Here is a 25,211-nt window from a genome sequence, read left to right on the forward strand (position 1 = left end):
CTTTCTGGAAATCTAGGTATATTATGTCCACTGGGTGCCCCTTGTCCGCATGTTTATTAACCCCTTCAAAGAATTCTAATAGATTAGTTAGACACGACTTCCCTCTGCAGAAACCATGCTGACTTTTGCCCAACAATTCGTGCTCTTCTATGTGCCTTGCAATTTTATTCTTTACTAGTGTTTCTACTAATTTGCCTGGTACTGATGTTAAACTTATCGGTCTATAATTGCCAGGGTCTCCTCTAGAGCCTTTTTTAAATATTGGCGTTATATTGGCCGTCTTCCAGTCATTTGGTACCAAAGTGGATTTAAAGAATAGGTTACAAACCACTGTTAATAACTCCGCAATTTCACATTTGAGTTCTTTCAGAACCCTTGGGTGAATGCCGTCTGGTCCTGGAGACTTGTTACTATTCAGCTTATCAATTAACTCCAAAACCTCCTCTAATGTCACTTCAATCTGAGTGAGTTCCTCAGATTTGTCACCTAAAAAGGCTGGCTCAAATTTAGGAACCTCTGTAACAGGAGAAACTCTTCCATCGACTTCCATACTCTTCACAAGAATGAGGAGTACCAGCATCGACAGTAGAGGCCTGATGGTGCGATTTAGCATGTCCCCTCTAGGCACACCTAATCAAACACCCACCCCCAGAAGGAGTAAGGCTTCTGGTAAGCATACACGTACCCTCAGAGATGCATAAGTGCCTCTTTCTGGAATCTCACACAGCCAGCAGATATTTGTTTGCCAGCCATTTTTTCCTAAGACGTGAGATACCAGGCTCAAACTTTACCTTCTGGAACAATACATAAAGGTCTAATCATACCCTGAGGAGACCAGCCTTCAGATTCTGCTAGTGGACAAACCAGCATCATCTCTGTCCCCATCCGCAGACAGGCTGCACAGAAAAGTTTGCCACTAGAAAGGACCAGAACCAAAGATCTCACCTGTAACAAAACAGGCGCCTATGAAGTCCAAGTCGAGCCCTGACAGAGACCATTCGAAGCATACAGCGTAGCGGCTCCAGGCAAACTGGAGTGTCCTCCCATAAAGACAGGCAGAGCGGAGCCTCTGGAAAGAAATCCATCAGGGCCTGAAAAGAGTCAAGGGATGGGGCAAACAAGCAGCCTGCACCTCTTGACACCCAGCCAACACCAGCCCTACCTCCAGGGCTGTCCCCTTTGGCATTGGAGAGAACAGGCTTGTCCACCAAGTCAGACACCTGCTGGTGCACACCTTAGTACCAGTCGTGCCGGTCACATCAGCATCATGCTTACAGGATGTTTATTGCTCACCACCACCAGAGCAGGAGTTTTCGCTGTCTTCCAACTCTGGAGTCCTGAGCTACCAAGGGTGTTGAATAGTAAGGGAACTGAGGCAAGGTTGTGGCTGCTCTGACATCAGATGGGGGCACAAGGAGGCCCAGGGCACACGTGTAACCCAGATTGATACAGCTGGAGGTGCATGGGAGTCGGACTAAATCATCTTGAAGAGCCATGGTTACGCACATTGTGATCTAGTGGTTAGAATACTGTGCTGAGGCTCAGGGGGCTTCCATTCTATTTCCAGTCTTGCCAACCTGTCTGCTGGGCGAATATGGGTGAGTCTCCTTAGCTCCCTTTGCCTCAGTTTCCCCCTGTAAAATGAGGGAAGTAATACTGCTTCCTTTTGTAGAGCACACTGAAATCCACTGAGGCAAGCAAGTAGCTAAGCAGTGGGTGGTATTACTATTATTTATTAACTGGTCGTTCATCATGCTGCCGCCTGCAGATCAGCTACAATGCGTGCTTCAGCCTGCTTGCAGGTTGGGGCAGAACCAGACCTGTCAGGCACTATCCCCCCCAGCCTGGGCTGCTGTAAAGCTTTCCTGAGGAAAATTCTGCACTTGATTTTCCAAGCTCCAAGCCCAAGTGTTAGTCAGAAAAACACATCTCGTTCCCAGCTGTGTCCCTGGGCTCCATTTGTCTTTAGGTGAGACTGTCTCCTGGGCTCCCCTTCCCCTTCCAAGGTGTTGGTAGCAGCTGGTGTGCCTTGAGGCTGCAGGGAGGAAGTTAAGCCAAGAAAAGCCAGAGGTGAAAGGAGAGATCTGTGTCCAGTGTTCCCGGTAAGCCGTGCGCCTGTGCGGGCACTCAGGAGAGATTTGAATTCTGCCCAGCTGATCTGCAGAGTACCCCCAGCTCGGGTTTTCGTTTCTGCTAGGGGAGCGCATTCGCGTGTGCCTCTGTGCACATGAACTATTTTATTTTGCATATGGGTGGAAAAACTATGCACATCAACAGAAAAAATTAGAGGGAACGTTGTGTCCCCTGCTCCGCGTCACTGAGTGCCGTGCTGTGGGGCTGGAGGTGCTCTGTGACCTGAGCTCAGTTCCCCGCCTCACCCTCATTCAGATGTAGTCACTCAGCCATGCGTAATCTCCTGCATCATTCATAAGCTGCTCAGAGGGATTCCCCTGTTGTCATAGTGGGCACTTAGACGCTGGCATTGGCGGCATCCACAGTGAGAGTACAGTAAGGAGTCTGTAGGCCCAGTTATCTTTGTTGCTACCTTTATAATAGATTTCCCAGGTAATTCTGCTGTATGGCCTAGGCTGGAGCCCCTGAGGACATGCAAATCCATCTCTGGTCAGTGTGGAGCCTGTGCAATAGAAAGGGATTCAGAAGGGAGTTCCTTCCTGCATCATGGACTTGTTCTGATTGTGTCGGTCAACCTGTCTGTTGGGTGTTCATAAATAAATTACGCAGGATGTGCTCACCCTTCCCCACAGAGGAAAGTAACGTCTCCTGTCAGGGTGGGGCAAAGTTTCCTAATTCTGTGTGCTTCCCGTTGAGAGGGAGCGGAGCACCAAGACATCCCTGGCAGATGCTGGATTAGCAGAGTTGAACCTGCACCCAGAAATATCCTCACGCGTCAAGTCAGTCTGAAAACAACAATGAAGTACCCAGTGATTCCTCAGTATGTGAGGGGATGACCTAATAAAGCTGGTGATGTCTCTGTAATACGCTGTCCCATATACTCAACCACTCCCTGGGATCATGCAGAAGGTTGGAATAAGGGAACAGCAGTATTAGTGTTTATGCATTTGTTGCTGCAGAGCCTGTGAATTCTCAGCCCCGTTGGTCTCCTAGTGAAGGTCACTGCAGTCCAGGGCAAAGCAGTTCAGAAGGACACGCGGGTTAAGTGATTATCACTCTCCTGTACCCTAAAAAGAGAGACTTATTCTGCTGGCTGGTGCAAAACCTGTATTTTAATCAGTAGGTTAGGTATGCGAAACAAGACATGGGTTCTTCCAAGTGGACTTTAATGTGGATAGAGAGGACTGCCAAAGCAAAAAGTCGAGTCTCTGGTCTTTGGAAGATGGAGAATATATATAATACCTGCTTTGGATGGCTGTATTTTAAGGATGATCCTGCCCCTCCCCAAGGCTTCCATGCAGTGAAAATCTGTTTGCCGTAGCCCAATGAAGAATGGGAAAATTTCCTTTGAGCAATGAAGTTCACTGACCTGGCCCATGGTGAAGACAAACAGATCATCCAGATAGAAAGAGGTAATGCAAAATATGAGCTGGTTTCATTCTGGGGAATTTCCCATGCTCTGTAACAAGAGAAATTATATATTTACCTGAAAGTAATGTAATGTGATCAGTAATTTTGGAAGTGGAATTGAATCATCCAACCTGTAGAAGTTGGTTCAAAAGAAGGACATTTTAGAGTGCAGGGCATTCCTTGCTGCCTCTGACTGACGGGTCTAGTCCTGCCCCCAGACCACAAGCAGACTGAAGTCTCTCTTGTTGGAATCTATGAATCTAAGGGCTTGTCTACACAGGCAAGTTACTGTACTGACACTGTCTCACCCCCCTGTGCCAGTGTAGACAGGCTCCCATCGCTGGGAGGTGGTCTTCCAACTCTAGCACCGTGACCACGTTGTCGTGTTAAAGCTTTAATGCTGCAAGCATAGACAGAGCCTCATTCTTTTAATGGCAATAGTCAGGTAAGTACAGATAGATTTTCCTAAGCATTCCCGAAAACACTTTGTAATGAAACAACTCCCTTCTAGCAGTGAAGTAGTTCTTATATGTTCAGCCTTTTAAGTACTTTGGAAACTTCAAGGGTAAAATAAACTAAGTGGAGCAGATGTATAGTTGCTGTTTCTCCTAGGTAGGAGTGGAGAATTTGACTCCTGAATACAGGGGGATATAGGCTATTTGCACAGTGTATCATTCTGGATTTATGAAGCATAACGGTAAAGCCATCCTCATTGTACACTCAAGTTCACTTCTGCTCTCAAATGTGCTGGCTTCCCTTTGGCCGGAGAGCTGCCCATTGCTTCTGAAGGGGCAGAAGGGCCCTTAGCAGCAGCGCTTACATATTAAGAATTGATCTGAAATATCAGTTAATTATTAAAATATTGCAGCATGAAGTCTTCTGACCTCAGATTTTTCTGTTAATTCACCTGATTACTGTTATTCTTAGGCTGACCCCTCCTGTATAATATTCACTTACATGAAAATAAAAATGAAAAATACCTCAATTAGCATCAACACCACAAAAAGTTAAATTGTTAATTGAGTGAGGCTTCTAATTTCTTAGCAGAGCTGTCTGATAAGCCCGCCTTGTGAGCCTTTGGTTGTAGGTAATAAAACTGTTGTTTAATTAATGCCAGTGTTTTGATTTTTGTTTTGTTTTGTTTTTTAAAAAAACACCTCTGGATTTGACAAAATTGAGTGGAATATGTGAATCAGAGTGGAATCAGATTGCTCTTTTATCATGTTAATTTAGGTCTGTCACTCCCATTCTAGATCATGATTTACTGTCCCAACAGTTATTAAGTGGATTGCAAGAGAAGAGCTTTACTACCATCTGAATTCTGTCTGAGGAGAAACCAAACATGATTAGTCTTCAGCGTAAGTTAATGCATCATTGTTTGAAATCTGGGTTTCAGAATTGGCTTAGATCACAGATGAAAATGAGTTCGGAGTTTAATGCTTCATAGAAGGCACATGTAATTTAACACAATTAACAGATTTGAAGACTGTGGGGCACATTCAGAGAGCTGCCTGAAGGTCCAGATATGGATCAGGAAAGGGTGTAGTTGGACAGGGATGAAGAATCTTTTTTCATAAGTTATGCAGCGCACCTTTCAAACACAACCTCCAGATTCCCTTATAACAAATAAAATAAAAAACATCATCATAAGCCAGTTTCAGTCAAACATCCTAAATTACATTTTCCTGTGCTATTGCCCCAGGGTATGGGAGAGACAAAGTAGGTTGGATTGTATCTTTCATTGGCTCAACCTTGGAGGAAGTTACAAAGTATCAAGTGAAAAAGAGGACAAGAAGAAGTCCTGTGGCACCTTATAGACTAACAGATATTTTGGAGCGAAATTTTTCATGGGCAAAGAGCCATTTTTCGGGTCTGGAGAATGACTCTGTGTCGTTTGAAATTTCTGCACCTTCCAACAAAGGAAATTGATCCAGTAAAAGACATTATCCCCCCCGTACCTTGTCTGCCTTACCCTAACTAGCACTATGGAGAAAGTAGATCTTTGAGCCTCAGGGCAGGCTGCAGCTCACTTGGACTCTGTAGGACCAAGACAGCAGTAAATTCCAGAGTTGAATCCTTCACTGAAAGTGATTTGTCCCAAACCAGACCCATCTAGGAACTGTCAGATCCCAGCTGACCAACCAGCCTATTGTTGGGTATAGCAACCACCGAGAAGCAGGTTTCTAGGCCACCTTCAGCTTCCATTTCATCTGTCCCCAGGAAAGCACATTTCAGTAGCTCAATCTGGAGGCAGCAGAAGGTGGGGATAAGTGTGGCAAAGGCCATGTTCAGAAAGAAAGGCTGTAATTTCCTTGCCAAGTGTGGATGGAAAATGCGGTTGCTGTCTGCATAGACAGAGAAGCAGTCAAGGATCATGTAGCAGGACGAGAGTCTAAGACATAAGCCCTTATATCAGGGGCTTGGTATGAGGCACAACCTGCTCAAGAGCGGGGCTGATACTGCAGAAATGCACACCCCGAAAAAATGCTGATCAGACTACTCATGCAAACACGTCCCGATAGGAAGAACGGCACAGAAGCATTCCCCAAGAACAACAAGCACCCACCCACACCTCCCATCCACACCCACCCCACTCCCTGGAGAAGGTCAGGATGATACTACATAATAGAAATGTTTTAATGAAACACACCTATACAAGGTGATGTCGGGGCAGTAAGTAACCATGTCAGAGGAGCAGTGCTAAATCGTTTGTATCAGGGTGTAAAGCTGTATCTGAGAAGAAGTGTCTTTGTCCAGTCAAGGGGAAATTAAAAGTCTTACAGTTCACTGAGCTGCGTCCATGGTCATCGGCATGCGTATCTTAGTATCTGCATAGAGTCTGCCAAGTGCTGTTACCAGGCTGCTTCAGCAATAAACATGGCCTAGTGCTTCGTCCCTCAACAGATCTTGTGTTCGTTGGGTGGTTTGCTCAAGACTGGCCACACCAATGGTCAGCATAGGCCTAGGACAGCATAGAAGGGAAACACACATGTACAGCCAAACATCTGTCAGGATCCCAGCCAAGATCCAACAAGAGTCCAACACAGTGAACACGAGTAATGAAAACATCCATGCCCCTCCAAGATACAGACCATGCCACTTCCTGCAGGAGTGCCTAGCAGTATTACAGGTGCGATAGGGGAGCCCAGACCTAGCATATCAGAGAACTGTCGATCAGGACCGAGAGGTATTGATAGGACCGTGAGAGGAGGTTTTCATGGTTTCAGTACAGTACTCCGGAGTATACTTGGCTGTAGTTGTTATTTTTAGTCTTTCTCACTCCAGCAGATTTTTGGGAAAAAAGAAAAATGTAACTGAGTTTATCCTAATGCATCCTGTTGTATTTATCTATCACCTTTGCTATAACTCTGAATGACAGTAGTATTAATCACTAGCTTCCAAAATTTAGCAAAGTTCGGAAGTCCCCTGCTGGTTAAATATTGAGCTTACTATGATAAGTAAAGCGACTTAACAGAAGTGCACCCTCTCGAGGGCACTCGTTTGGTCTGAAGGAGAATTTGTTAGCTTGCTTCATAACTGTATTGATTTTAAGGCAGTTGTGAGAGTACACTTTGTCTTTTTGGAATAGTCTGGAAACTTCAGCAGTGAAACTGGTTTTTTACCTTTGGGGTTTGGGTCCTTGCTTTAAAGGCTGCTTAATTTTTTGGGATTATTTAGCAGATTGTAAAGTATGGTTGTAATTTAAGTAAAATATTATAGGATCATTTAAGACATGCCACTGGTTAACATTTGGAAGCCTTCCCAGGTGATTCTTAGTAATAAAAATATCCGTGTTTCAGTTGGTTTGTATTGCCTGAGAGGAAGATGCACTCTTAGGACTATGTGAGAAGTCATGTTTAGTGTGGCATGCCCTTTTGGTGGGAGCGCTTTCACCCGAGTGCCACTTACCTGCCTGTGAGATGAATGGTTTTATGTCATGCCCATTCAGCAAATGGACAGCTGAAGAGAAGTGAAATGATTGTCCCAGGCCACACAGCAAGTCAGTGGCAGAAGTGGGAGTATAACTGGGGAGACCTGATCCCAGGTTGTGGCATCAGGTTGCTACATCCTATCACCAGCACAGTTTATTGGTGATCACTAAATAAGAGCCTTGGACTCAAAAGGTCTTTTCTTCCTCTCATTAGCTATTGCCAGGGACCATTGGCAAAAGTACTGAATTCAGTGTAATATGGTTATACCTTTCTAGTCTCACCTAGCCCAGTCTTTTTAAAGCTCAGTGTTGAAACAAAAGCCTCTAATTTGGAAGCCATTCCTGACCTGTAGTTGACTTGCCAACTGCCTATGGAGGATGATTGATACCCCTCCTCCCGCTCCCCCGCTGCCCAGGAGAAGAGAATAGGTGACCAGTACTGAAAATTAAAGTTTCTAATTATCTGATTTTTAAAGTAATTACTGGCATGACGCAAACGGCTGACGTGATCAAACTGGCTCATTGAACAGAGCCTGAATCACAGGAGTTTAAAATGCACTCCTCTACCTCTAATAGCAAGCTGAGTATTTTTAATCTCGTTTACTCTTAGAAGGAATTCTCCTCTGTCATTTGTTTTGCCTGAACTTCACTGGAACTGGTGGGGCAGCCTATTAATTATTCACGTACCAGCAACAATTAAAGCAAATGAAAATTAAAAACAGCAACACTGCAGCTAGCTGTGGGCATGACCAAACTGTCACAGCTGGGCCCGTGGCTGTTCTGTTGTGAGCATGCTAGAGGGAGCTCTAACCTTGTTCAGAGGGCCAGAATAGGAACCCTGCTTATATTTCTCTAGCTGGCTCGCTGGCAGCAACCGAGAGATTCTTTTCACGTTTAATTTTCTGTTATATTGAGAAGTTGTGCGTCTATTTCCCAAGACTGATCTGATGTTGTTGTTCTTAGCAAAGCAGAGGGTAACAGTAGGCTCTCCAGTATGACAGTGCCCGGCACAATGCAGTCTAGTTTTTAACTGCCCCAAGACAGAGGAGAAACAAGGAAGAAATGTTATGCTAGAGCAGTTACTTACCTGTATGATACAGAGAAAGGAAATTAAATGGTCCTATTTACTCGTTCTCACAATATGAGAAGACATGCACACCCGATGAAATTAAACGGTAACAAATACAGTACTGATAAAAGGAAATGCTGTCTTGCTTGATATAAAATGAACCATTTGGAATACAGTGCCTTAAGTAATCTTGATGGAAGGCCACTCCAAGATTTTGATCAGTGGACAAGGTCCACACCTTTCTGTGGAGGGAGTAGGGGTCTGGTGTGGGGGTTGAGAGCAGAAGGGAGCTCGGCACAGGGGAGGGTGTGGGGTTTGAGAGGGAGTTTGGATGAAGGAGGGGATTGTGAATGACCTGTAGGAGGGGAGCATGGTGGGGTCTGGGAGGGGATATGAGTGCAGATGAGAAGTCTGTCCTGGCAGAAGGGTGTAAGTGGCCCTGCAGGATCTGGGAGGGCCCTGGGTCGGGGGGGAGGGTGCAGGAGGTTTGGATGTGTAACTGGGGGCTGGGAGTTGGGGTGAGGGAGGCGGTGGGGTGCCAGATGCAGGCTCTGCAAGGCAATTATGAAGTGGCTCCCAGCCAGCAGCCCAGTGGAACCCTCAGGCAGACTTCCTGTGGGCCACAACCCCAGGCTGCTCAGAATAGCTGGCTACTGGGGCCATGTATGCTTCTAGGCGCCACTCATGGGGGTGGGGGTTGGCGTAGGGGTGGAGATCGCACTTGCTACCCCTGTCCTCAGTACAATGGAAGTGATGAGCATTGTGCTGGGGGTGGGGGCAGCATGCAAGGTCTCCAATCCCCACCCCAGCATGCTACTCCCATTGTGCTGGGGGCAGGAGCAGTGCAAAAGGAGCCTCCCCCACGCCCATGGCACCTAGAGGTACATGGTCAGAGCAGCCCACTGCTTTGAGAGACCTGGGGCTGCAGTGTCCCAGCGGGCTAGATGCAGCCCATGGGCCGTAATTTGCCTGCCCTTCCATAAGATGTTCAGCCAAGTACCCTGGCAGATTTTGGAAAAAGGATTAGCTGTTTTCTGTGACCAACACCACCTGGAGCTGCACAAGGCAGAATGAGAATGCAGGAGTGATGCCAGCCCTCTTGTTTTAGGACATAATGCTCCACTTTACTGCCGGGGACAGATCAAACTTCTCGTGTGAATTTGATGAGCTCCATTACTTAATTTAATCTTAGGTCTCTTGGTGCAAGGGAGCATTGGGGAGGGGGGATTGTGAGGCAATCAAGCAAAGGAAAGCACAGGCTGAGTTGGAAACAATAGACTTCCAGTCTGGAGCCTGGTGCAGTCTAACAGATCTCTCGGCTGAGCATAGTCCTAGAAAACAGAGTGTGGAGAATAATCCTCCTTTGACTACCATAGGATGGGCTGAGTGGGAGCTAAGAGGTCCCTTCCCATCCAATTTGATTCTGTTACAGGCAGTTGCACTCACGCTCTCTGACTCTCTTGAGGTGGGTATAACTCTGGCAGAGTGAGTACCTCCTCTGCTTGGAAAGTCTTGATTTATTTGTAGAGAAAAATAGGAGTCAAGGAATATAAGACAAGGTGTAACTCTGGAACTGAGTGAGATCTGTAAGCTTTTCTGGTTGCAAGCAGAGGTTCCTGATTGTTTCAGCTATGTCAGGGGAACCCCAAGGCCCACCTAGCTTTGTTGTCTCGATTGTGAACTCTAGGCCAGGAACCATCTTTTTGTTCTCTTTGTACACAAGAACATTAGAACATAAGAACGGCCATTACTGGGTCAGACCAAAGGTCCATCTAGCCCAGCATCCCATCTGCCGACAGTGACCAGTGCCAGGTGCCCCAGAGGGGGTGGACTGAAGACAATGATGAAGCGACTTGTCTCCTGCCATCCATCTCCAGCCTCTGACAAACAGAGGCCAGGGACACCGTTCCTACCCCCTGGCTAACAGCCTTTTATGGACCTAACCTCCATGAATTTATCTAGCTCTTCTTTGAACTGTTATCGTCCAACCCTTCCCAGCCTCCTCTGGCGAGGAGTTCCGCAGGCTGACTGTGCGCTGTGTGAAAGAGAACTTTCTTTTATTAGTTTTAAACCTGCTACCCATTAATTTCGTTTTGTGTCCTCTAGTTCTTATATTATGGAAACAAGTAAATAACTTTTCTTTACTTCCCCTCTCCACACCGCTCAGGATTTTATAGACCTCTATCATATCCCCCCTCAGTCTCCTCTTTTCTAAACTGAAAAGTCCCAGTCTCTTTAGCCTCTCCTCCTATGGGACCCGTTCCAAACCCCTCATCATTTTAGTTGCCCGAGCACCAAGTACGTAGGTTCCTGGTCCGTGATGGGTCAAATAGGCCCTATAGCAGCACAAATAAGGATGGTGATGGACGGTGCCCTCTTCTGAGGGTCCTACTAAATTTATTGTCCATTCAGGTCAATATTCGTGGTCATAGGATTTTAAAATAATGAATTTCATGAGTACAGCTATTTAAATCTGAAATGTAACCCTGTCGTAATTGTAGGCCTGCTGACCCCAAAAGGAGTTGTAAGAGGGTCACAAGGTAATTGTGGGGGTGGAGGGTGTTGCAGTGCCACCATTCCTTCTGTGCTGCTGCAGGCAGTAATGCTGCCTTCAGAGGTTGGTTGCTAGCCAGGAGCCCAGCTCTGAAGGCAAGAGCCGCATTCAGCAGCAGTCTAGAAGTAAAAGATGGTCTGGTATGGTATCACCATCCTACTTCTGTGGTGCTGCCTGCACAGCCAGGCCCTCAGTCAGCAGCTGCCAGTTTCCAGCCTCCCAGCTCTGAAAGCAGCAGTGCAGAAATAAAGGTGGCAATAACACAATCCCCATAAAACAACCTAGTGACCTCCCTGGCAGCTCCCTCTTGGGTCAGGCCCCTCAGTGTGAGAAAGGCTGGTGTCCCCTGTGAAACGTGTACCATTTGGGGTAAAAGCACACAAAATGGCATTCTTCCTGGCCATGAGTCTGGTAGGGTCATGAGGTTTAGTTATGTTTTATGGGAGGGGCACTCTGGCAAGTGATGCTTTCTGATGACTGGAAGCAATCCGTTTCCCACTTGTCTCAATGATGCTTCTTCCTGGCTTACTGTAGAGCTGTAGTCTTTGACTAACATGCTCGTCTTGTCTAGCGTTTAATTCTTTTGTGATCTGGTATATCCCAGACCAGTATATTCTTCTCTAAAGCTAGAGGGGACCTGGAAGAATTTCCTTTGCCCACGCATTTGGAGGCAAGATCCCAGGCCGTCCTCTACTGAGAAATGATGGTCTCACATAATCCTGAGACAGGAGAGGTAAAGTCAGCAGAATGGCTGAACAAGCAAGTTAAGATGTATGGTGGTGTATAGCAGATTGCTGGCCACATCTGGTGGGTGAGGAAAGGCTTCAAGATGACCCCAAATGGGTTTTGGCCATAGCCCACTGACCAGCCACAGCCTGAAACCACACGTCAGTAGGTCCCAACCTTTGTATGTTGGCACCACTCACGCCGTGGTCTGGTAAATGGGCAGCCCAGCTCCAAGTGCCCTGTGCAGTATCCCAGAAGAGTTCCTGCCCTCTCTCCTTTTCATTCCCATTTTGTGTTTCTTTCTTTGCTTCTTCCCTTCCTGTCTGTCCAATTCAAATAAGAGCTACATGGTGGTCACAACAGCAGGGTGGAGACATCCTTGGCGCCACCTCTACCTAAACAGAATGGGAGTAAGTAACCTGAACGGAGAAGACACCCTTAAGCTGGCTAGTACCAGAGAGATAGCCCTGCTAGTCTATATACTATCAAAACAAAAAAAGCAGTCAAGTACCACTTTAGGTGGTGAGCTTTCGTGGGACAGACCCACTTCTTCAGACCGTAGCCATACCAGAACAGATATATATTCAAATTTGACACATTAACACGTGGTTTGAACCGAGATGTGAATTTTCTGGGTCATTGTAGGGGCTTTTTTGCATACTCGGCTTAATCTAATTCTTGACTTCCCCCCCACCCCACCCCACCCCACCCCTCTACTCTCTGATTTCCTCACCTTGATAATTTTTTTCTGATTTGTAAACCTTGATTGCTTTTTTGGTTCTCTGTGCCTTAAATATTGAGTCTGTTGTGGTCTGGCTATGGGCTGAAGTGGGTCTGTCCCACGAAAGCTCACCACCTAATAAATTATTTTGTTAGTCTTTAAAGTGCTACTGGACTGCTTTTTTTTTTTAAGCTAGCTAATGTGAGCTGCTAAATTGCACCGAGCAACATGTAGGAGTGAGTTCACGGGGAGAGGAATGGTGGATTAGGAGTCATGGCATTTCCTTGACCACTGCTCTTTTTGTTCCTCCTATAAAAGGAGGAAACCTGGGATGATCTGATATTGAAAGGACCCTGTTGTATCCTAGCCTTTATTTCTGAATGGGCCACTAATTCTGAGCATGACCTTGGGCAAGTCACTGAATTTCTTTATTCCTCCTCATTGCAGCCAGCAAAAAGTGTTCACAAGCAAGAATGTGAGTGAAGAGTAATGCCACAAATGAGCTGTCCTCTCCAGAGTGAACTGAGCAGGGAATATCCAAAAAGCTCAGAAAAGGCTTCACACTCTTGATGCCAAAAGTGTATTAACTCTTTCTGCAGACACAACCAAGATGTTCCAGAAACCGTGAGCCAGCTCCTAACTAATTTGCAACTGTGAAAAATGTGTCAGAAGCTGTGAAATCTGGTCCTGCGTGTGCTTTTATCCTATACAGATTTCACTGGGGAGGGCAGCATTTTTCTAATTAGAGGTCCTGACCCAAAAGAGAATTGCCAGAGGGATCATATGCTTATTTTAAGGAAATTGTGGTATTGCCACCCTTACTTCTGTGCTGCTGCCTTCAGAGCTGGGTGGCTGACAAATGGAGGCTGCTGCTGATCGAGGTCCCAGCACTGCGGCTGGCCGTGGCTTTGTCTCCAGAGCTGGGCTTCCAGACAGCAGCTGCTGCTCTCCCCTGCCCAACTCTTAAACCAGCACTACCACTACCAGCAGCACGGAAACAAGGGTAGCAATGCCCTGCCTCTGCAATGATCCCCCTTGACACTTTTTGGGGTCAGGTCTCTACAATTACAGTTCCATGAAATTTCAGATTTAAGTAGCTCAAATAATTAAATTTATGATTTTTAATTCCTACAACTATGAAAATGGCCAAAATTTGCTGTGAATTGGGGGTTATGGGGGCTCTACTCATGGTTGTCAATGGCCTGTGCTCCACAATGTAGGATTGGAAGAGGCTTACTGCCATTCATACTTTTATCCATTGCAGCCATGCCTGGGTGTTAGACCTCTTTGGTTTCCCCTTCTTTTAATGTGTTGTCCCGTTTCATTTTCAGTTATTCAGGTTGGCCTGCGTTCCTGTTGGCTTTCAGCCTGGATTAAGGGAGTTCATGAGGGAAGAAAAGAAAAGCTTGAGTAACACCCCTAAAGGGACCTATGAATGTGGTCAGAAGTGGATGTTCTAGAAAACTGCTGTTTGGAGCATAGCCTGTCCCTTGCTATAAGCATAAATGAGCCCTTTGCTGCTACTGTTCCAAGCTGACTTCAGTAGATTGTTCTCCAAGTAATAATGTGCATATTCCTCCTTTCCATTCACAGTGGTACTATGTAGTAACATCAGCTGCCCAAAGGTGGGGCAGGGCACATATCTGAAAGGGGAACATAAGCAAGTAAGACTGGCCATACTGGGTCAGACCAAAGGTCCATCCAGCCCCAGTCTCCTGTCTGCCGAAAGTAGCCAACACCAGATGCCCCAGAGGCAGTGAACCAAATGGGTAGGGTGCATCTACACTTGCATTCCTCTTTTGAAAGAGGCACGCAAATGAGGTATAAATTTGAATATTTAACACCTCATTTGCATATTCTAATTTCAAAAGCGCTTCCTTTGAAAGAAGAAAGCTAGTGTAGATGCTGCTCTTTCGAAAGTAAACCCATCTTCAAAAGACTCCTTCTTCCCTTTAGGAAAGATTCTCTCAAAGATGGGGTGTGCTTTCAAAAGAGCAGCATCTACACTGGCATTCTTCTTTCGAAAACAGCTCTTTTGAAATTAGAATATGCAAATTAGGTGTTACATATGCAAATATATACCTAATTTGCATTTTTGCATGCCTCTTGCAAATGCAAATGTAGATGCACCCGCAATGATCAAGCAGTCTCTCTCTTGCCATCCCTCTCCAGCCTCTGACAAACAGAGGCCAGGGACACCATTTCTTACCCACCCTAGCTAATGGGTCATGAACGAGCATTTCCAAATCATTGGGAGATGTCACATGGCTTCACATTGGCCTTTAAGATGTCTTTATACCACTTATACTGACCACCAATAGAGCACTTTCCATGAGCAAGCTGGCCATAGAAGACCATCATTTGGTATCCATGTATCATCCTCATAACATGATCAACCCGATAGGTGCTGCTGTCACAAGATGATTCCCCACCAGCAGCTTTTCATGTGAGCAGAGCGCTTGGGCAGCCACCAGGAAATGTTAACATGTTACCCAGCTGATTAGCTGTGGATGCTCTGCTAACCATAGTGGGCAGCTTGTGGTGCACATCCACACATCTCAGTGCACATAACAAAATTTATTCCACCCATGGATGGAAAAATATCAAGGAAATGCTGCTCAGTACCAGAGGAAACCTGCAGAAACTGGCCAAACTTATGGGTAAGGTAGGGGGAAAACTCCCAGTTCACTTCCATTTCTCCCAGTACGGAAAGTTTATTTTGGTGCTTTTACTAACATTTGAAATCCAGGTGGGATACCTATGTCAAAAGAAGGTATACGGTAAAAGTCACCAGATTCCAGACAATTAACCTTTATTGGTCTGGCTGAAACATTAAGTATTAGCTTAAAACAATAGTTTTTCATCTGCTCTCCCTATTGCTGTTTACAGTTCTGCAGTGTGGGAGAGGAACTTCTTTTCCAGCCAGCATTGTTATTGCTATGCCTTGTCTAGCAGGTGTGCAAGCATGCATAGCTTAGTCTGGCCCTCCTCAGTCTCTAGAGAGGTTCAGCACATTATATCTCTGGCGCCTGCAGCTTTCTGTGGCCCCAGGAGAACGCACCTTTGTCTCTAAATGTCACTTCTCTGATTTGAAGGTGAAGTCCTTAGCCAGGGACCCCTTAGGCCAACTGTGTATCCTGTGTATTTACATGGTCTGAAAACTCTTCCCCACAGGATCTCATGGGTAGCAGCCTGGGCTTCTGAGTCCCTTGACCTTTCATCTGACTGCATCTTAGTTTTCTACTGAATTTGCCACTGTGAAATTAGAAGCCAAATGTAGGCAAGCAGCTAACAACTAAATACAGGCAACATTGTTAGTTCTTGGGTGTCTGGGGGATTGTTAATTTCAGTTTCAGTGTTCTTTAAATTTTCTCCTGGAGATAAAATCCTGGCTCCTTTTGTGGTACTTTCCTTCATCTCAAATGTGATTGGTGATGATGTCTTCCTGAGGTGTGTTGGGTGCTGAAAATGTTTCAGTGAGCTTTGCAATGTGGGAACTGTAATTCAGTACTGAGCAAATAAGCCCAAGTATTGGTAACTAATGGTTAACTTTCACAGACTCTGTTGGGAGAGAGAGAGGCAGATGTAATGGGTAGCTTCTAAACTGAGTTTTTAAAATAAAAGTAATTGGACTGAGTTGTTTAATGACCTTGTGCTGTAAGCTTTGATTTCTGTCAAGTCGCATATAGGAAAAACAATTCTAGCTAAAGAGGGGAAATGAGAAATTGACTGTCCTGCTGATATGCCAGTTCTGTGGCTGATTGGACTTTGGTTCTTTGTCTGATCCCTTTTATGTGGAGGTGGTTCTCTAATATGGACATTTGTCCACTGGGTTCTGGCCTGAGCAGCCCTCCCCCCCAGTACACACACACGCACACACACACACACACCAACTCAGTCTGTCAAAGCCACCATTTTTTGTTTTAAGATCTGGATTGTTAATTTCTGTCTGAGCCCTACAGGTCCTCCTGTTAAACCTGAACTATCAGGCTGCTCTTGGGCATCCTCAAAACAATGCAGCTCTTGAGTTAGAAAGGTGACTGGTCAGTGACTTCAAAACATGTCCACCCTCGGTCCCACCCCACTAGGACTAAGTAATTTACCTCTGAAGCCTTTGGTAATTACTGGCCCAAGAAGGAAGAGACAAGCCCTGGGACATGAGCCGGGATGTCATGCTGGTTGTGTTGTGTGCTGCCATTAGGCCACCGAAGCAAGCCCCCTTTCCAACTTGATTTTAAAATGCTAGCTCTTATTAGTTTGGGGTATCATGCAAAGCACATTGGGGCACATTCTGTGCTGCATCTCAGCGCTTCCATCGCTCCAGTACATCAATACGTTTAGTTAGGGTTGGTACTGTTTCAAACTGGGGATTGGATCAGCCGAGCTCCTGAGCTCCGAGCTCTCTTTCAACCCTAATCTTCTGTGATTCTGTGCTCAGCGTGCACTGAGTGATATCTGGTCATGGCCCAATGATTTTATGGCCACAAGGTGTCTCAAAAAGCCAGTAGTGCTGGAATTGTTCACCTGACAGTGACTTTTCCAGATCTAGAACCATGGAGAGAGAGAGTGACATTTTGCTGCTGTTGCTGTGCCATTGGATTCTTCTGCCTTTGCCCCACAGCTTCTAAAAGGCTCCAGACTATTTGAGCACTTATATTGCTGTTTAATTGAGTTTCTTGTCCAGATTCATTAGAGTTTTTCAGAACACGCTTGTGGCCATGACTTTCCTTTCAGTGCTGTTTGCTTCCCTGTGTTTTTTCCCTCCCCCCCCACCCCCACCCCCCACATAGTACCTTTTTCTATTGTGTCACTGCTTTGACTTTTCCCCAGTGTCTTTTATCTTGAGAGCAAAGTTTGAACAGTATGCAGAAAGTTAACTGCCTGGAGTCTTTTAAATATAAGTAACACGCACCCAGTAATAAGCTGTTGGTTGTTTTTTTGCTGCCTGCAAAGAAACATAAACACAGCGCTCGTTTCTGGCAGGTTTTTACTGTCAGAGTTTCTCCTATTATATTTATCTTACAATTTGCCAGGGGGTGAAGTTATTAAGTTTTAGCAGCAGCCATCGATCAAGTTCACAAGTTAACACGATAAAGGCTCTGAGCCGCTCCGATCCAGGAAAATGATGATCCTCACTCGGTAATTAACTAAATGAGAAAGTTAAATCTTACTTGAGAGCTGGGAGAGATGAAAGAGAGGTGTTTGTCAGTTTCTCAGTGGAAATTAGAAGCAGTTTTCTGCAATTCCCTAAGCTGCTGCTCTGTCATATTTTACATAAGCACTGGGAAAACGTCTTGTAATTAGTGCTGTCATGGAGGATTTTTTTTGCTGAAGGATGTTGGAATAATTCATTAGATTATCAAGAAGGGCTTGTGTCCTGAAATGATTAGCACAGTGAAATTTAAACCATTAACGATAACAAGTTTAGAGCTTGCTGCAGTGCAGAGGCACCCAGGGTAAGTCTGTGCCTATTTCAATCATTTCTTATAATTAAACATTATGTCCTTCTTTTTTCCTCCCCTTCAGTAGGACCCATCCAAAAATCCTGTTAAGGTGGCTCTGTCTAAATCAGAATGTTTATCAGCACAGGTGGTGTCCATAGCTGGTAACGTAAAGATGCAACTGTAAATAAGCAACACAAAGTGTTGGAGTTTGAGAACCAAAGCACCCATGACCTCTGCTCTTTTGTGCCAATATAAGTAACTAAGACAGGTCAGAGCTGGAATATTATTGTGATACCTTTCCCTCCCCTTTCTCTGTAGAGAGAACTCAAATGAGGTACTCTCAGCATTGTTTGATTTTTCTCTGAACCTTTTTAGAGCTTCGCGTACATGAAAATGCATTTCTTGTAGAGTCAGTTGTTGGGTTTTTTGCAAGAGACAGGACAGTTTCTACCACAAGAAGTTTGCCACCTATGTCCATCTGTACACAGCAAGAGCTCGAACACGGCTTTCTACAGTGAGCTGGAGACATCTGTGTTGCAGCCCTTTAAAAAACTGCTGGTGTGGCTGGAAGAACACAGAGGTCTGTAACGGTAGCTGAGAGCTGTGCTGGCATTTGATTTTTCCCATACTGTAGATGGACCCATAAGCCCCAGATACATAACAGAAGTAAACTGTATGACTGTGATCGTGGTCCTGCCATGATATACCACGCTTCTTTCTGTGTTAATCACAGAAATATAGGCATATCCAAACTAAAAGTTGCCCCTTCTTGTAGGCTATTATTTAGCCCAGGGTGGGCAAATGTTTTGGTCTGAGGGCCAAATCTGAGTAGGCAAACTGTATGGCAGACTATAAATGCTCATTGGCCTGACCTCCTCCCACAGGCCCGAAAGGGCATGCGCCAAGGCCCCAGCCGATTGGGGAGCCCTGGAAAAATGGGCACCCCTGCACCATCACCAGCTCTGACTCCCCACCCACTGTTCTATCCAGGTAGTGGCAGCTGGAGTGGGGCAAGCATCCTACCCCGCACTTCAGCTGGAGGTCGGGGGCCAGATGAAACGGTTGGGTGGCCTGGAGGTGGCCTGCTCGTCGCAGTTTGCCCATCCACACTTAAACTCAGGTCCTATCTTATATTTGTTCTCTCCTGCCTCCTTGTGCATACAAGTAAGGTCCACCGTGTTAATTGGAGCACTCGGAAAAATGGCCTTGTAATTGTTGTTTGCAGTGTTATTGTGACCATGTTTGTTGCAGGATATGAGAGAGATGAGGGGAGGAGGTAATAAATTATAGTGGAAACAACAAGAAGTCCTGTAGCACCTTATAGGCTGACAGGTTTATTGGAGCATAAGCGTTCGTGGGCAAAGACCCACTTCATTAGATGCATGTAGTGGAAATTCCAGAGGCGGGTATAAATATACAGGCACATGAAAAGAGGGAGTATCGATCAAGAGGGAGGCCAGAGTTAACAAGGTCAGTTCAGTCAAAGAGGATGTGGCCCACTTGCAGCAGCTGATGTGGAGGTGTGAACACCAAGAGAGGAGAGAGTGTTTTTGTAGCTGGAATGGTAGAATACAAAAACCTGTAGGAGAACACTTCAATCTCCCTGGACACTCGGTAGCAGATTTAAAAGTAACCATCCTGAAACAAAACAAATCTTCAAAAACAGACTCCAAAGAGAGAAACTTCAGAGCTACAATTCATTTGCAAATTTGACACCATCAATTTAGGATTGAACAGAGACTGGGAATGGCTGGCCAACTGCAAAAGCAGTTTGATTTCCACCGAGCTCTTCTTCCGTTTCTTCATGTCCAAAGAAGAGCTTGTTGTTACAGACAGCTTACTAAAACAGTCTACCCAGTGCCAGGATGTCTAAGTAGAATTGAAAGAGCATTGAATATTGTGTTCAGTTCTGCTCACCCCATGTCAAAAATGGCATCGCTGAAACAGACCTCTGCACGTGTAAAGGTGCCATACAGGTCCCAGCGTGCTAGACTGCTCAGATCACAGTGAAACATGGGGTTGTGGTGCCTATCGTTTCCACATCAGAGCCTGGGAGAGAAGAATGAAGTCAAGGTCTGTGATCTGCTCCTCTGGGGCTAAGCTTGGGTGCTTTCCCATGCCAAGACATGCAGTGGTTGTTTGTGGTTCCTCTTGTCTGTGGTTACTTCTGATAGCAAGGCAGGTAATAGATCTTCATACCAACAAATAGGAGAAAGCCCTTGGCTGAAAACCTTTCAGGTGGCATGTTTGTATAAATATTTAACTTTGCTTTATTCTGTGTATGTCTGGCAGCACTGCCTCTTCTAGAGGGGCTTCTTGAGGGTGACAGAGAAGAGGGCTTTTAACACTCTAGCAGATAGTGACTGTTTTCACTGAAAGGAGGAGACAAAAGGCAGAAGATACAGCTTTAAAAACCACGCTCTGTTGAGATAGCCTGCTGTAAGATTGGCTGTGCAGCAAATGAAATGAGAAATGAAATGAGGTCAGGCTGGTAAAGTACACCATTTGTCAACTATCTACAGCATTTCGTGGGTTTTTCTGTTTTGCAAACAGCTAAACTGCAGTAAAAACAGCCAGAGTCCCTCAAGGCTGATGTTCAATACAGTCCATCCTTAATCTTTGTATGCCGTGCCATTGCCAGGAAAAAATCCAACCTTTCATGCCATGGAGTTCATTCCCACAGTTGCCTCTGGGATGTCTGTGTATAAACAGCCAAGCAGAGTGTCTCTTTCTGTTCCCCTCTTTATGGGACAGTACTGTCTACACGAGGAATGAACATGAGACCACAGTACAAGGATTTTATATTCTGCCCTTAGTTTGCAACTCTACCACCAGCTATTGGCCATCTTTGATGCACCCCTACTGACTGCTCCAGGAAACACACATACACCCTCTGCTTGCGGCCTCTCAGCTCCATTTTGAAGGACATGGGAAAGGAAACCAAGTGAGTATTGCAGTCCAGCTTGCTTGTGATGCAAAGGCTAGTTGAGCAAGGACACGGTCTGATATCCTTGGACTCAGGTCTCGGAAAATCAGAGTCAATTCAAACTGTAGAAAAGAACCAGAATCCAGTGAGCTCTTTCATATCTGGCAGCCCTGGGACTGAGGGGTTGCTGGACATTCAAATATTCTGGATACTAGAGAGGCATACCTAGCAATGCATAACACTGAAGAAAAACAAGGTTAGATATTAAGAAACAAACAAAAATGTCTACAGAATACTTCTATTTACCAACAACAGTAGCATTGTACACTGTAAACTTGTACTGTATTTGCTGTATTTATTTGTATTTACTTTCACTATACTATATTAATAGAAAATGTAATTAAAATTTACTTATGGTTAAAATGCTGGTTATTTGAGTGTTCTGGATGATGCAATGCTGGATATAAAAGACTTTCCTGTATACTTTTTGTTAAAATGGCTGCTACCAAGGAAGTTCTGTAAGAAAAGTTTTGTAAGAAAATCTACCCAGCCATCTCTGTTAGAGACACTGGCAAGTAATTAGGCACACTATTTAAGTTCTGGTGTCTTATATGTTAATATACAAAAAATAAATGTTGAAAATTTAAGTAGATTGGAAATAATTTTACCACTTTTGATAATCCAAGGTGTGGGTAACACAGGTAATAATTTTAGGAGGATGGAGAGGCATGATCTGTGGTACAAGCCTAGGGGGCTGGAGTTTCTGAGTTCTTGTCCTAGCTTTAGCAAGCATTTTCTAAAACAAATTTTTTAGCAAATCACTTACCATCTCTACATTGATACTACCTCCCACTAAATAGATCATACATATCTTCCTATTAGGTAAGAATGAAATGTGGAGCACATACATTCTGGCTATTTTCTTTTAGATTGATTAAAATCATATTAATTGTGTTAATGCACACTGTAGTTTACCCAACTAAGTGAAACTGAAATACTACACCATAAAATATAACTTGTATTTATTATTATATGTGCAATTTGGTTTTAATTGTTTGATCATTCATAATACACTAACAAATGTAGGCTAGAGTGTTTTTGTAAAGGAAATTATCTAATAATGTGAACTGTCATTACACTGCCATCTGTTACTAAAGCTTTGCTCTGACATAGAGCTAAGTACCAGCTTTCAGTAGGAAATACCAGGTTTGCAGATTACCAAAATCAGACTCATCAAGGATCTGTGGTACATGGCTGTATCTAGAAATGTCCCTTTAGAACTTATCTTGGTTAAATGTAAGAATGTTGTACTTAGTTTTAGGCTTTTTCCCCCCTTTGGTTGGGTTAGTAGAATGCTAAAAATAAACAGACATTTCCTTAGTTTAGTATTTACTAAAACCTATTTAGCAACCAGCATGGGAAAACATAGATTTCCCAGTTGACAGCTAATATAGCTTGAGATGTGCTCGTGGTGTGATATGTGTGCTTTTCTTCCAGTTAAATCATTAAAAACAAAACTTCTGTACATTTTGCTTTTAGTGATAGAGTGAAGAGACTGTTTTCTCCTGTCCCTAGGAGCCTTCCGTCAAAATCAGACTATGTTGAGACCTTCTGGCAAAATATTAACAGTGACTATAAAGTTTAGTATTTGATTCTTTGCTTGAACTATGGATGAGCACCAGATGTTGGGGTGGTGGTTTAACAGATTTTACTGTATATTATGTGTGTTGTTAAAATGATCATGCAGTTTCTTATCCATCTCCTGTATTTTCTATTAATTTTAGCAGCAGTCCATTGCAGCCCTGAAGCAAATACTTTAGAAAAGAAACAAAATACAAATGCAGTCTTCCGTGCTGCACTGAAGTAGCTGAGAATGGCAAATTAGGAATCTGTCAGCATTTTACTGTGTGTAAATGTAACTAAAATTTGTTTGTATTAAACTGCCACTCTTGTTCTCCCATCTAATCATAATCCTTTGTGTGCAGCTCCAGCACAAGCTGTACTGTCCTCCAAGGTTACAAGTTTTTGTGGCCACTTGCAGAGTGACAGCAGCAAATTGGATGCGCAGAGTGGGCCAGTTTATTATATCATGGAATGTTTTTCTGATGTTTGCCTTGCAAAAAATGCTAGAGCCGCCCAAGCTTTATTTCATGTTTTGTTCTTTCCTTTCAAGACAAAACTTACCAATGGCACTTCCAGCATGATTGTGCCCAAGCAAAGGAAACTGTCTGCAAGCTATGAGAAAGAGAAGGAGCTGTGCGTCAAGTACTTTGAACAGTGGTCCGAGTCCGACCAAGTGGAATTTGTGGAACATCTCATCTCCCAGATGTGTCATTACCAGCACGGACATATAAACTCGTACCTCAAACCTATGTTACAGAGGGACTTCATCACTGCACTGCCAGGTATTTCCACCACATAGGGAGCAGGGAAGGATCTGCCACATTGTCCCTGAAAGTTGTGGCTTTAGGCTTCCTGTGACACTGGGCCTCCTGTAAGGAGAGTTCTTCACGGAGAAGTCTTGCAAAGCAGAAAGCAGCAGGTTGTAAATGAAAGGCTCTATAGAAGTGTACAATAACAGTAAGGCTTCACTCAATATTTCTATCCTTTTGATTGAAATAAATGGAAGGTCTTACCAAATGTCTAAGACATATCACAGAAATCAGCACTTGGTTGTCGTTAAGACCGTAGCATTGTCTGAATAACAATTTTTTTTAAAATTGTGACAACCATTTATCCTCTCTGATTGCTCGTGGATTTTTTTCATCTTTCATTCAAAATTTAGACCATTTTTATTAAGAAAATACTCTCTTGTAACCACTTATTTGAAAGATCTATTAATCACAGGTTGAATGTCACTAATCCAGAACTCTCTCATCCAGCAATATCTGTAATCTAGCATGATTTTAGTTATCTGGGCAACCATTTGTGGGTGTGGCCAAGTTTCCTGTGGTCCCATAAAGTTTGTTTCCAGCCACCAGTCCTGACCCTCAGTGTTCTGTGCTGTTATTTAGCTATAATTTACCCCTAAATGTTTTCTAAGAGCCCAAAAAGCAGTGGAAGTGTTGGTAATATACTAGAGAACATTGACCTACTGTGGTTTAGCAAATTTTCTTGTCCGGCACTGCTCAGGTCCTCAGGGTGCCAGATGAGAGCAGTTCAACCTGTACCAACATTGAGTAACATACCAGGGGAAAAAAAAGTGGACATAACATATTCATATTTTATGCTTCTGTAATGTTTTTTGTCTGAGGTCATTGGCCTCAGCCACATGTTTAGGTAATGTGGTAAAGAGGGACACAAAGTATTTAAGTAAATGAAAGCACTGAACAAAACATTCCTGTCGGTACTCCAGTGAGGTAGGTGCAGTTATTTTCCCTATTTTACAGATGGAGAAGCTGAGGCAAGGGGCAGTAAGTGACTTGCCCAAGGTTATGCAGTAAGACACCATCAGAACTAGTTATAGAATTCAGACGCAGTCCCATTCTCAGACCATTAGATCACATTTCCACAGAAGGATAGAAGTTAGTGTATTATAATTCAAATGGCTTGGTTCCTGAGCTTCTGGTGGAATTAAGTAACATGGGTTGCAGTTTTTGTTGAGAATTTGAAACACTTAATTGAAGAGAGAATTGTTTGGAAGAATTTCTCTCATGTATTGTTTATTCTCTGCAAACCTTGGCAGCACTTGCTCAGTGCCTACATGCTCCTTTTTTTTCCAAGCATTTGACTTTTAATGGGATTGTTCCACATAATACTTAAATTCTAGGGCTGAAAAAGGAGAAAACATGTTTAATTGTGGCTCTTATAAGGAATAAAGTCACCGTGGGAGTGTTCATTGGAATTTAAATACATAGATTCCTGGGATCTTATAAGCTATAACTCTGCCTCATAATCAAATGGCTGTGGTAGATCTTGAAAAAAAAATTGTTGTACTAACTGTGGTGTTGTGGTATTAGGTTCTAAAAGTGTGATGCAACAATCTCATGTACCAGAGCAGTATTAAAAGGTGTGGAACTCTTCTGTTACAAAGCCATGGGGAGCAAGTAGAAGAAGCATTTGCCTGTCCTTAGTTAACATTAAAGCACACGCAGTCCCTGTTATAGACCCAGTTTTCTTTTCAGTTCTTTCTCTTCCTGACTTCAATAAATGAAGCCACCTCATATTTCACCCATTACTATTGTCACAGAGGCCTTTTTCTGGAAGGGTTTGGCAAGGAGTGGAAATCATTTCAGAAGGGATTTAGAAATGTTCTTTGAATGGCCTCCTTTGGCACTGGAATCCTGTGTGGATTGTC

At 44.2% G+C, this 25,211-nt stretch overlaps 1 protein-coding gene across 9 annotated transcripts in view; it reads left to right on the top strand.

Annotated features, from left to right (window-relative positions):
* BTRC (beta-transducin repeat containing E3 ubiquitin protein ligase) overlaps nucleotides 1-25,211 on the top strand; it is a 187,826-nt gene that overhangs the window by 126,145 nt on the left and 36,470 nt on the right. For 8 of the 9 annotated variants that reach the window (XM_074999282.1, XM_074999284.1, XM_074999281.1 and 5 more), the window contains one exon: nucleotides 23,088-23,319. In XM_074999282.1, coding sequence (XP_074855383.1) covers nucleotides 23,088-23,319 — 232 coding nt within the window. Of the gene's footprint in view, nucleotides 1-20,900; nucleotides 20,933-22,453; nucleotides 22,554-23,087; nucleotides 23,320-25,211 lie in introns of those variants that run through there. The other variant, XM_074999290.1, reaches the window with a different exon arrangement.

This window comes from Carettochelys insculpta, chromosome 7 (genome assembly GCF_033958435.1).
Source record: "Carettochelys insculpta isolate YL-2023 chromosome 7, ASM3395843v1, whole genome shotgun sequence".
Lineage (NCBI taxonomy): Eukaryota > Metazoa > Chordata > Testudines > Carettochelyidae > Carettochelys > Carettochelys insculpta.